This window comes from Haemaphysalis longicornis, unplaced genomic scaffold (genome assembly GCF_048455015.1).
Source record: "Haemaphysalis longicornis isolate Haplotype H1 unplaced genomic scaffold, Haemaphysalis longicornis Haplotype H1 scaffold_3, whole genome shotgun sequence".
In the NCBI taxonomy this organism is placed as follows: Eukaryota; Metazoa; Arthropoda; class Arachnida; order Ixodida; family Ixodidae; genus Haemaphysalis; species Haemaphysalis longicornis.
In genome coordinates this window covers 34191253-34203859 of record NW_027526335.1, presented here as the reverse complement: position 1 = coordinate 34203859, position 12607 = coordinate 34191253, and the positions used below count along the sequence as shown (strand labels likewise).

Sequence of the window (12607 nt, the reverse complement as noted above, 5' to 3'; positions counted from 1 at the left end):
GAGAGAGAGAGAGAGAGATCACTTATTTTCCGAGCAAGTTGGCTAGGAACGCGTGGTGGCTGCCGGCCGAAGGCTGGCGGCGACGGTGGCAGCTCAGTCAACCAGAAGTAGCTGCACCCCCGGTTGCGAGCTGCCCAGCGCGTCCTCCCACTGCTCGACGCTGGAGATAGGGGGGAGTGGGTTAAGAGGGCAGGCCCACATGGCGTGGGTTAGAGTGTCTAGGGAGTCACAGAGGGGACAGTTGGGCGAAGGGAACGCAGAGGGATAGATCTTGTGGAGGAGGGACCGACTGGCGAGGGAGTTTGTCTGAAGGAGTCGCCATAGGCGCTCCTGATCGTTGGTGAGGGATGAGTGGGCAGAGGGATAGCGGCGGTGGGAGAGGCGGTAATGCTCCGTGACCTCGTGGAACGAGAGCAGTCGATCGTGGGCCGACCGAGCACCATGGTAGGGAGCCCAGCGAGCCCAGCACGGCTGGTGAGTTCTCGTGCTGCTTTGTGGGCCGCCTCGTTGCCTCCCACCCCAGTGTGGGCCGGAGTCCAGACGATGTCGACTGGTTTGCTCGCTGCGCGGCGGACTCTTCTAACGGGACTTTGCCCGGCCGCGTTAGCGGCGAAACAGCGCGAGAGGCGGTCGAGCAGTCGCCATCCAAGCCCCAACGAAGAAGCACCATTTGTATAACGTTGCGTTCCTTACATTAAATAAGTCGTTTAGCTCATCAAAAGTGCATTTGTTTGTGTTTTTACTTAACGTCATCGTCACGGACAATATTCTGGTGCCGAAACCCGGGGCTTATCGTGCGGTGGACTTTACATCAACAATACCACGCCCTAACGTCTCGACAACGACCGTGTGATGTGTTTCGGGTGAACTGATCAAGGAACTGCGGTGCTCTTTGGTGAAGATGGAACGCGGGCGCAAGAAACGCACTGTTCTCCGGTCCCAGGCCACACGCCTCATCAACGAATGTCAGCAAGGCCTGCAAGGTAGCCTCGCACAGAACGAAGCGAGAGTGCTGCATGCACGCTTGGCATCTATTCAAAAGGAGCTCGACATTGTCAACAAGGAGATCGAGCCCCTCATTTCCGAGGACGACCTGGAGGAAGAATACAGCCAAGTATTGGAATACAAGGACCGTATTGTCCAATGCTTGGCACGGCTGGAGAAGCAGATTAACGGCGACCCAAGGCAAGACTCTCCAGATCAAGCAACGACAACTCAAGTGACAGGACCAACGAACGGTGACGGATCTCAGCCAACGACGTCACAACGGATTAAGGCAAAATTACCAAGAATCGAGCTGGGCAGTTCAGCGGACGGCGGCATGAGTGGCAGTCCTTCTGGGAGCTGTTCGAGCAGATGGTGGACAAAAACGAACATCTTTCCACACTGGACAAGTTCCTGAAAGCATCCCTGACAGGTGACGCAGCTGCCGTGCTGACCGGACTGCCGGCCATGTCCCGTTGCTACACTGACGCGACGCAGCTTCTGAAACAACGCTTCGGTAACGAATAGCTCCTAATTCAGGGTCACACGAAGAAGCTCATCGACATACAGCCTGTGCGCGCCTCGCATGATGTACGGGGACCTCGTCGTATACGACACTGTGTCAGCGCATATTAGGGGACTCGAGACCCTCGGCCGAAAACTCGACACCTTCGCCTGTATGTTGCTTCCCATCTTGCAGAGAGCGATTCCGAGAGACAATTTGCTTGACTTCAGATGCAAGGATGTAGTGGAAACGGGCAGCCCTACCTCCGAACCACAGCCAAACCCAGACGGTTCATAGCCAACGACGGGTGGAGAAGAGAAAGGTACCGTTTGCACGTCTTCAAGGCTCTTACCATTCCTGAGAGTTGAAGTGGAAAGCCGCGAAAACCTTGCTGCACTGCAATGCATGGACGTGAAACCGCCTACGAGGCACAACACCAAAGGAGGCTTCAAATCGAACGCAAAATACCAACAAAAGCATGCTCCATTGCTGCAATGCTACACCAAAATGCAACTCAAGAATGGTGTTTCTTCTGTAAAACTAACGGCCATACGACGCAACACTGCGGAGGAACAAAAATAATAGAAGAAAATAAAAGGCTTTTGCAGTCCGAGGGAAGGTGCTTCAGGTGCACGAAGAAAGGTCATCAGGCCCGCGCATGCAGGGGAAACGTTCGCTGTACCAAGTGTGAGAAGCGACATGAGCACTATGTGCGATCCGACGTACGCGAGGGCGAATGCAAGAGAAACGAGCAACCCCGTCGCAAACGCGCACGTGACTCTTGAGGCTGCCGTCACAGAAAGTGAAACCGTCCCCAAACCGACGGTTTTGCTTCAAACTGCGACAGCTTGGTGCTTCGGAGAGGCTTCCAGAGCTCAGGTGCGAATCCTATTCGACGGCGGTAGTCAACGCTCGTATACACAACATCGGCTACGTCGAGTAAATTGGGATTCAAATTGCTCGGAAGCGAGAAGCTTACAGGTGGTGTCTTCGGAGGTCACAAGATAAGAAACTGAAAAAGAGAGTGGCTGTGAAACTGCAAACCAAAGATCGAAAAGAACTTGAGTTAGATGTTCTGGAGACCGATGTAATTTGTGACCAAATTCTCCCTTCACCACCAAGTATGTGGACCGACCGTCTCACAGCCCTCGGCTACGATGTGCCTAACGTCAGTGGCCCAGAATGTATCGAGCTGCTCATCGGATCAGATCACTTCTGGCGGCTTACAACGGGTCGACCACTAAGCTCGAAGGAAAGTTAAGGGCGGTGGAGACGGCGGTCGGCTGGAGAGAGAGAGAGAATCAACTTTACCGAGCTCGAAAATTCGATGGTGCGCGCAGGCAGTATTCAAGGACCTGTGGAGGGGAGCTATGCGTCGTCCCAGTGCACGCAAACAATCGCGCTGAGAACTTCTGTCATCGAAAGGAATGCGGCTGACGTGCTGAACAAGTTCTGGACGCTGGAATCAATTGGAGTGAACGACATCGAGGAAACGAAGAGCCCACATCCCACCCTCGAATTTTTTTAGGATACCGTCAAACGAGTGGATGAACGTTACGAGGTTGCGCTTCCTTGGAAGCCAATAACGTCGCTACACCATAATAAAGAGATAGCCTTGAAGCGCTTACAGCACTTGGCGAGGAGCCTTCAAAGCTCCCCAGACTTGTGCCAGGACTACGACGCAGTGATCAGAAACTACGACCGCCTGGGAATAGCAGGACTTATCGAAGACAGCATGAGTGAAACCGATGCCGTTTACTATCATCAGGCTGTTGTACGTGACTCCCACAAGCTTCGGGTGGTTTTTGACGCATAATCGCACAATAATGCAGCAAAATCACCCATCGACAACTTGGAAAGCGGGCCGAACCTGACCGCCGATTTAGTCGGTCTACTGCTCCATTCCGAAGACACCGACCGAGTCGCACTGGTTGCGGATATCGAACAAGCATTTCTACAGGTTGGCATAAGACCGGTGGACAGAGACGCGTTGCGTTGTCTGTGGTTTGAGACAGCACCAAAACCGGGTGAATCACTTCCACCGATTGCGACTTGGCGCATAACCCGTGTACCTTTCGGAACGTCGGCTATAGCCCATTTCTGCTTTCCGCAACGCTTCAATACCACTTGGGGAAATGCGAAGAACGGTCCCCTCAAACTGCGAGTCGGATCAAGAACAGTCTTTACGTGGATGACTTGTTAACGGGGGCTGAAAACGAGGAAGCAGCAATGAAGCTCTACAGCGATGCGACGGAAATGTTTGAAGCGGCGAAAATGAAACTGCACAAATGGTCGTCTAACAGCGAAATGCTACGCCAGCAATTCCAGCGTGACTCCCGGGCCGCCATTCATCTCGGCTATCTGACGGGAGTACTGAAGGTTTTGGGACCTACGTGGGCGATGTGCTGACCAGTTAACATTCTCTCCATGCACGGATCGCCTTCGTGAAGTAGAACCACCCACAAAACAGTCCATGCTGCAAACAACGGCGCGGATATATGACCCACTGGGATGGCTTTCTCCTTTCATCGTGCGGGCCAAGATCATATTCCAACAGGCTGTGTGGCGGAGAAACATAGACTGGGACGACACGTTACTTGACGACATCGCAGCGGCCTGGACGGAGTGGCTAGACGGACTCCAACATCTTTCCGAGGTTCAAGTACCACGGTACTACGGGTCGCAAGCAAAGGGAGGGAGGACAAACTGCCTTCACATTTTTGCCGATGCCAGTCCACTGGCATACGGAGCGGTCGCCTACTTCACCGTCGAGGGTGAAAAGGGCACAAGCTCGACAATCCTGATAAGCAAGTCAAGGGTGGCGCCAGTCAGGGAAATTACACTGGCGAGACTTGAACTAATGGCATGCCTGCTTGCTGCTCGATTGTGTCGCTACATTTTGAAAACCCTCGAGGAACAGCCTTCCAACGTCTACCTGTGGTCGGATTCAACAATCGCGCGCCACTGGATCCATGGAAATTCCGACCGATGGCAGCAGTTCGTACGCAACAGAGTCACCGAAATTCAACACCTCACGGACAATTGTCCGTGAGGTGTTGAATTTCGGTGACTTTCCCGGACATTGTCCGGGAAAGGAAAATCCCTAACACGCGGGATCCCAGCCGCGCAACTGGCCACGAACGTGCTATGGTGGAACGGAGCATTGTGGATTTGTCGCACAGAGTCGGACTGGCCCCCAGTGGTTCCGGAAGCGACATTCAGTGAAATTGAACTAGAGGAAAGGAAGGAAACTAGGTCATTGCCAGCGACGACATCGCCAACTGCTTAGTCGGCTGTGACCGATTTGGATCACTACGGAAAATACTCGAAGCTAATCAGAGTCACGGCATGGGTTTTTCGGTTCATCGCTAGAACTAAACGACGAAGCACCGACTTGGGAACCCTCACAGCCGACGAGCTGAATCAGGCTGAGGAGTACTGGACACGTCGGGAGCAAAAGGCGGGATTCCCAAGAGAAGTTGCGTGTGCTGCCCAAGGAATACGAATCCCCCTTGAGTCGATCACCTTTGAGAAATAATTGACAGTGTTGGCCTTTTAAGAGTTGAGGGAAGGATTCAGCGTAGCCAACTTGGATACAACGGGAAGGACCCCGCTGTCTTACCCAAGAATAGTGTAACGGCGTAATTTGGTCCAGCACCGCTACTGCTGAAGGATGAGTCCGGCGATGAAGCACTCAGATGAAGGCTTCAGATGTTCAAATGTTAACTGGTTTAATTATTGACACTTTGATTTAAAACATAGAGACAAAACATTACAACTGTTACATAAAAATAGGAGAAAACAGGCAATCAAGAGTACTTAAAGAAGCATAGTTGGCGGGCGAAGGGCTCCCGGCGTCTGGCCCCGACGACCGGCAGCAAGGCTCTGGTGCAGCTGCCTCTTCCCCTCAATAGCCAGCGGAGCCGCGTTATATTCGCTTCAAGCGGTCCGGTGGGGGACGCATTGGGGGAAAAAGTGCATCCTGGAGCGTGCGGACCTAATGGAACAAGGCTTTCTGCAGCCAATCGGCGAGACGCTTCTTAGCTCCAATCAGCCACATTTTTGAAAGGAAAAAGGAACCAATCACGGAAGACACAAACTTCAAACTCGAAGGCGCCAGTTTCTGACAAAAGAATTACTGTTGAGAATAAAGTAAAGGTATACAAACTCGAAAGGGAAAAAGACAGGCGGTCGTTTGAACCAGACCGAGAGTTCGGAGTACAGAGCGGCCCGCGTAGACGCAACGGGGGAGGGGCCACTGCGACGCGGTAAGTTGAGACGGGCCGATGGCTCGCTCCCCTCAACAGTCGCGTACTCCGAGCGGTCCGAGCGCAAACACACGCGCCGGAGCCATTTCTCAGAAAAAAGGGGCCAGGGCATCGCCGCGTTCGAAGCGCTTTCACACAACACACTTGGGAGGAAGAGCCCCGGCGGCGGGAACAGAACTCAAAACAACCAGACAACATCAACAGACCTCGGCTTCGCGACAATAGTAAAGTGGCGGAGCTTCTAGCTTTGCAGTGTCACCAACAGGTGTTGCATGGAGGCATCTGGGATACACTGACGCAAGTGAGAGAGCGGTTCTGGGTGATTGGAGCAAGGCAGCTGGTTAAGAGAACCATAAAGACGTGCATAACGTGCCAACGTTTTCATTCGCGGCCAGCAAGCCAAGTGACCGCCCCCCTTCCGACTGACCGCATCACCCGGGACTCTCCCTTTGAGGTTACCGGTGTTAACTTTGCCGGTCCTCTTCTAGCTAAAGGAGCAACGAGTACAAAGTCTTACATCGTGCTCTTCACATGCGGTGTCACCCGGGCAATACACCTCGAGTTGGTGAGTGACATGTTGGCGGCCTCCTTTCTGCTGGCTTTCCGTCGATTCATTTCTCGACGAGGATTACCGAGCACTATTTATAGTGACAATTGCGTTCAAGAAGACAAGTAGAGATCTGGCCGCACTCTGGGCAGTCATTACCAACGAAGAGGTGAAAACTTCGTCGCCAACTTTCGCATACGATGGAAGTTCATTGTAGAACGCGCGCCATGGTGGGGCCGTTTTTATGAGCGCTTGGTCGGGCTCACTAAGCAGGCTCTAAAAAAGACGATAGTAACGAGCAGCCTCGGATTTGAAGAACTGTGCACAACGCTGAATGAAGTAGAGGCAATGCTAAATTCGCGCCCCCTCACACATGTCTACAGCGAGCCCAACGAACCTGAACCACTTTCTCCAGCCTTGTTTTTGACTGGAAGACGGCTCACATCGCTACCTAACGTACAGCGCTAGGAGATAACGGCACTTTCTTCTTCCCAGTTGCAGCAAACGTTGTCTCATAGGAATAGAATGCTGAACCATTTCTGGAAGAGATGGGCGACAGAATACCTGAGAGAACTACGGAACTCTCAGTTGCAAGGAAACACACCCAGACCGCTAAAACCCGGCGACTTGGTGCTGTTAAGCGAAACAATGCAGCCCATACCGACGTGGAAAATGGGAACCGTTGAAACAACATTTCCTGGCCGTGACGGAAAGATTCGATCATGTGAAGTACGACTGCCTGGGGGAACAGTTCTCCGAAGACCCGTGTTCAACTGCTGTACCCATTGGAACTATGTAGCTAAACGCAAATGACGGAGTAATTTCTGGAGGGGGGGGGGTGGGGGGAGGGGGTGGTGTAGCGCACAGAACGCCAGACAAAACTACATATACGGCCCCCGGCTCTCAAGCGCGTGGTGTGTTTACGTTTCACCTACGGCCCCCGGCTCTCAAGCGCGTGGTGCGTTTATGTTTCCCCGGATGCGCCCTCTGGGATGCTCGCTGCGCGGCGGACTCTTGTAACACAACTTTGCCCGGCCGCGTGAGCGGCGAAACAGCGGGAGAGGCGGGCAAGCAGCCGCCATCCAAGCCCCAACGAAGAAGCACCATTTGTATAACGTTGCGTTCCTTTCATTAAATAAGTCGTTTAGCTCATCAAAACAGCATATGTTTGTGTTTTTACTTAACGCCATCGTCACGGACAACAGAGCGTGCACAAAATATGTACCTGTCTTTCTTAGGCGTGGTCGCCGTCAACGCTCAAGAGAGATAGAATTGGCTCATATCTTCCACCTAAATTCTGTGTCACCTGTATGCCGTGTACTGAAATGCTTCGCTGGTCAACCACCCTCACAGAGTGGAATGGCTGACATTTTGTTTTTGTTCTCTTCACTCAGAATATGGAGTACGTGTTTTCCGTACGAGTTCGCTTCATAATGCATGCAGGTCCGCCTGTCGTCCTTTTTTTCGGTGGCTTTCTGCTTCATAATTTAACACCAGAAATGCGAAACGGTTGTAGTTCTGACGTTAACGGGCAGCGACTGAGAAAACTCTGCGAGAAGCCTGACACCTCTCGTGGTTGGGAACTCAGTGGCTGCAGTTTGCCACAGGATGACGTTGCAATAAAGCATTTGTCGGCATCCTTGGTCTTAAACATGCCGGTGAGATTCTTGATCAGTCACGAAGCTTGTAAAAGGTATTTCCAAACCAACGTCTCCGACGAGGGACGACTGCATCCGTTTGGCTGCTAGTTCGTTGCGCGAGTCTGGGCAGCCTTCTCGCATTTCTTTTTATTTATTAAGCCCCACGCAAGACGGATGACCCTATTGTTTCCGGTGACTGCATGGACGCGTGAAAGTGCCGTCGCGACAGTTGTTGAACGCACTGGCGGCGCCTGCTTAGGTCTTGCGGGAGCAACGAGCCGAAGGCGCCAAGGGCTGGCCACTTTATGCGGCCCGCGCCGGTCTCTCAAGTGGCCTTAAATGGGCCGTGATTGGAGATCGGCCAGCTCGCAAGGCCACGCTTCGCTCCGCTGGAACCGGCCGGCCCCGTCCGACGCACAGCTGACGTCGATGCCTGCCTGTTCGCTTTGACCCGGCTGCCTCTGGTGCATTGGGGCCCGGTCGCCGGCAGCTGAGTCCCCGTGCACGACAAGCCGTATATCGGGCCCGGCTACAGTGCCCCATTTGAGCGAGGACTGGACTGGTAAAGTCGTGGCCGCCTAGAACCGGACTCCCATATACCGTGCTCGGACGAAACGTCGGCATCCGTTTGTTTACGGTCGTGTAGCGACGAGGGCGGATTGTCCCTCTGCAGCAGAAGCCGCCGCTGTGTTCGTATCTAAGCGATTCGGCGACGACCGAACCCAGTTTCCTGACCGCAGTGCCACGCGGACGTCGTTGCTTGCTGGCGTCTACTATCTCGGCGCTCTGGAAGCTGCACTACTGCTGACGTGATCGACTCCGCCTTTTTCTCAGTCAAACGCGAGGACGGTGCATCGAACGACCGTTTCCTCCGGCGTCCGGTTATTTACAGGAAAAGTGGAACACCGTGGTTGAAGCGGCCGAGCCGTATCCACCCGACATCCTCATCACCCAAGTCACTCACTCCTGAGCATCGACGTCGTACGTTGCCAGCGGCTACTGCGCACTGTGACTTGGCGAGCGCGTGCCGGTGCAACCATGGCTCCGGTGACGGAAGCATGGACCCGCGCGGTCACCATCGGCGCCCGTCGGGCGACTAGCTGGCCGGCAGGCCCGGTGGCGGCGGCTCGCTTTGCGCGTTCCACGTCGGTTGACTGCCGGCCGACCTCGAATACTGCCTGGACGTCGTGCAACCGTGCCCCCTGGGTCTTTCGCAACGCGGGCACGACAGCAGCAAGCGGAAGAGGCCGCCATGGGTGAGACGAACGGGAGACAGGGCGTCGTTCCATTTCCTGACCGGTACAAGGCAGGAAGTGTTTAGCCGGGTACTGAATGCCGTGGCTGGCGGCGAACTGGCCCAGAAAAGAAGAGAATGCTATTGGAGCCCGTTGGTTTAACTATTGATTCTGTTCATTTAAGCGAAGATATAATGACCCCAACCAGCTGAGCGTGCCGAGCCTGCTTTCACTCGATCAGCTTTACTCACCGGTTCGGCGATTTGCATTTACGTTTTTTTGCACGCTGCCGTCAGGTTTTGTTTAGCGATACCGGGCGATAACGGCGGTGACCTGACAAGAACAACCGACTTTTTATGATAGCTAGTCACGTGGCGAGCTATCATGTGCCAAATAACATCTATAAGCAACTCGTCACAGCAAGTATTATCGTCTTTAGGAGAGTATAGTTTGTTTTCTCCTAATCTGCCTCGCCCTCGAACACGCGCACTCCTTTACTCGAGTGTTTATTGGGGCAGGTACTCGCGGCCTTGGTGATCTACGCTCTGCGATGACAGGATGGCCGCCGGAGATCCGGTCAACATCTTGACTGATAAGATAAGCGCGCAGTCATAGTGTGTATCAGACGTTCGCTGTAACAGCCTGAGAGCCTCCTTAACAGAAGAAAGGAAGGAGGGGCGAGGGGGAGGTTTCGTAACAAAGGATACTCCTTCGCAAGGAGCAATTGTTTGAACTCACTTAGCCGTCACGGAACAGCACGTGGCCACATGTCAACAAAAGCGGCATCTGACGAGAGCGGTGTCTCTCTAATTACTGATGTGCATGGGGCTATTTATTTTCTCGCCAAAGATAAAAGTTGGACGAAGGAAGCGACGACAGACTACAGTAGAAACATTGCACAGACACGCACGAACGCACACACGTAAATTCGGGCCTGCATAGAGCGGATGCGCACTCAAGCGGTTACACTTTGGTACACTCTGAACCGTTGCAACACCCAGCAAGCGTGGCTCGGGGGATACTTTTATGCGCGCTTGTAGTATGTCGTAGACTCTAGACACACTGCTATAGGTGTGAATTGCTACGCCTTGTAAAGCCTGAACAGCGAGATTTGCACGGTTTTTGCACTCTTACGTTACGCGTGTGTTCTCGCTAATCTCACCAACGAAGCGCGAGCGGCTCTCCCATATATGGCACGCTTGCAAAGCGCTACAAGTAATTTTCACGTTCGGCTTGTCGTGTACGTCACGCAGCATTTTGAATTGATTGTTTCGAAGATCCTCGCAGGAGAGCCATTCTGCAAAAGACCCGATTGATTTGTACTGTCATCACTTCTTGTTCGCTTCTTAGGGGCGACGCCCCTTATAGGCTCGGGCTGTCGGCGTCTCCTGTCGTCATCGTCGTCTCATGTAGTCACGGTACTAAAACACCGGGACACTCACTTTCCAACTCCTCGCGCTAGAAAGTAACCGTACAAAAAAGAAAAGTGCATAATGAATAAAAACAGTTCAAAATAAACTAACATGGTTTAAAGATTTCTGGAACGCTCTCTGTACGCTACAGCAATCGTCAAGCACAAGCTGTTTGAAGATGGGTTATACTTTTGTTACACTCAAATATTCACCGGTTTTCGACGCTATAGGCCTGATCGGGTCGGGCGGTCGGTCGAAGCAAGAAGGCATACTTACCTGGTGTCGGGGCCTCGTTGTCACCGAGGGCGAACACCCAGGGCGAGGCGCGAACGTTGCACTGCGCTCGCGTTGACTCCCGCCACTACCCCAAGCTGGGATAGATGGAACATGCAAATTGCTTAAATCTGGTTCAGCGCAAGAGAGGGCGCCACCGCCTCAGCAAGCGCGCGTTTGCTCCTCCCACCGGCGCTTCTCCAGCGCCCAATCATCGCGCGCCGTGCGGCAGGAGAGAGACTTTTTATCTTTGAATGGCCTGCATGCTTCGCCCTTCCTGAGGTTTCACGTTACTGGAGATGGCCCGGGATTTTTTATGTAATATTAGGTGAGGTGCCCAGAGGAGTGGCACAGAAAGAACAATGAAACATATACACCCGTAACGCGCAGTCAAACAAATGTTTTAAGTAGAGAGACGAAAAAAAAAACATTTCATACAATTAAAAGCATCTCAATGGCAAAAAAAAATAGGAGCTCAGGGAATAAAGAAGAAATTGAACATTTTCTTGTGGGAGATGAGCGGGCATTACATCCAGGCATTCTAAATATAAACATGCCTAACTGGAAGGTGACAGTTTTTGGTTGTAGTCTTCTGTACTTTTGTAACACCAAGCAATAGCATACAAAGGAATCACGTGTCTTGTTCAGCATGACTGTCTCGCGAGTGTATACCTTCGAAGAAAGCAATTAAAAGTGCTGTATGACGCATGCGACACACTGAACATGCAAATCACGTAACGGCATTTGAGCAGGACATCGAAACATTTGTATAAGACAAAGGTCGTTACAAATATTCGTTACAATTAGTAAGGACAGGGTAGAACGGAACTATTTATTCCGTAAATTATCAAGGACGGTGAAATGTACCCGACCGATTAGTGCCTTTATTTTCAAACCGGCTAGGGGGGGGGGGGGCAGGTGAAGGAAGGAAAGAAGGAAGGAAGGAAGGAAGGAAGATTACCTCCCCTTCCTTCCCTACCAACACCATATTTTTTATGAGGGGTGGTAATTCCAACTGACGCGGCTGGGAGTGTGCCATGGTGCAACTGCGGTCGTCTGACACATTTCTATTTGAAGGACTTACCCTTTCACTTACCCTTTCCCTCCCTTCACCACCTCCAAACCTTCTCGCCACCCTGTCTTGCTGTCTACTTACGGTGAGGCTTCGCAACGCCCACAATTGCTTTTTTTTTTTTTTGCGGAATGGTACTGGTACATATATACTCCTGCTGGCGCAGCAAGAAAGAACGTTTGTGCATGAGCGCTGTATATACATGCAAAAGGTTGTCCGAGGTTCGACAGTCTGGTCAATGTGTCACCGCTGCGTAGTTGACGGCGAGTGAGCCAGTGTTCCCCGTCTGTTGGCATGTATTTAAACTACGCCTGAAGTGGCTGAACTTGAGCACGTGCGCACACCCTTCGGACAGCCGGTAAACAGTCCTGGCGCTCTGATAACACCAACCCATATTTCAAAATCCGCGCGACAACTGGCAAACATAGAGAGGCGATAATCCCTCGCGCGTGCCAATGATGTCCTGCCCGTAGCCTTCGGCGGAAAAGTACTGCGACTGGGAATGCCTTCTCGTGAGCGCCTCGTCGCAACGTTGGCACGTGCCATGCCTTCGTCGAAGCCAACTTGGTTGACGCCCTTGCCCGGGCGCGGAATCAATGCTCCTGACGAGCTCGGGCTCAATGCGAACGTCGCCCATGTTCGGCTAAGACCCGCCGCGGTGGCTCAGTGGC

General features: G+C 52.7%; 1 protein-coding gene across 4 annotated transcripts in view; it reads left to right on the top strand.

Annotated features, from left to right (window-relative positions):
* Positions 1-12607, top strand: part of LOC144174246 (choline/ethanolamine kinase) — a 134456-nt gene that overhangs the window by 30534 nt on the left and 91315 nt on the right. The window contains exon 1 of one of the 4 annotated variants that reach the window (XM_077702826.1): positions 8264-9200. The exons of 2 other annotated variants lie outside the window; for them this stretch is intronic. In XM_077702826.1, the coding sequence (XP_077558952.1) occupies positions 8983-9200 (218 nt within the window). In that variant the 5' untranslated portion in view covers positions 8264-8982. Of the gene's footprint in view, positions 1-8263; positions 9201-12607 lie in introns of those variants that run through there. One more of the 4 variants, XM_077702827.1, reaches the window with a different exon arrangement.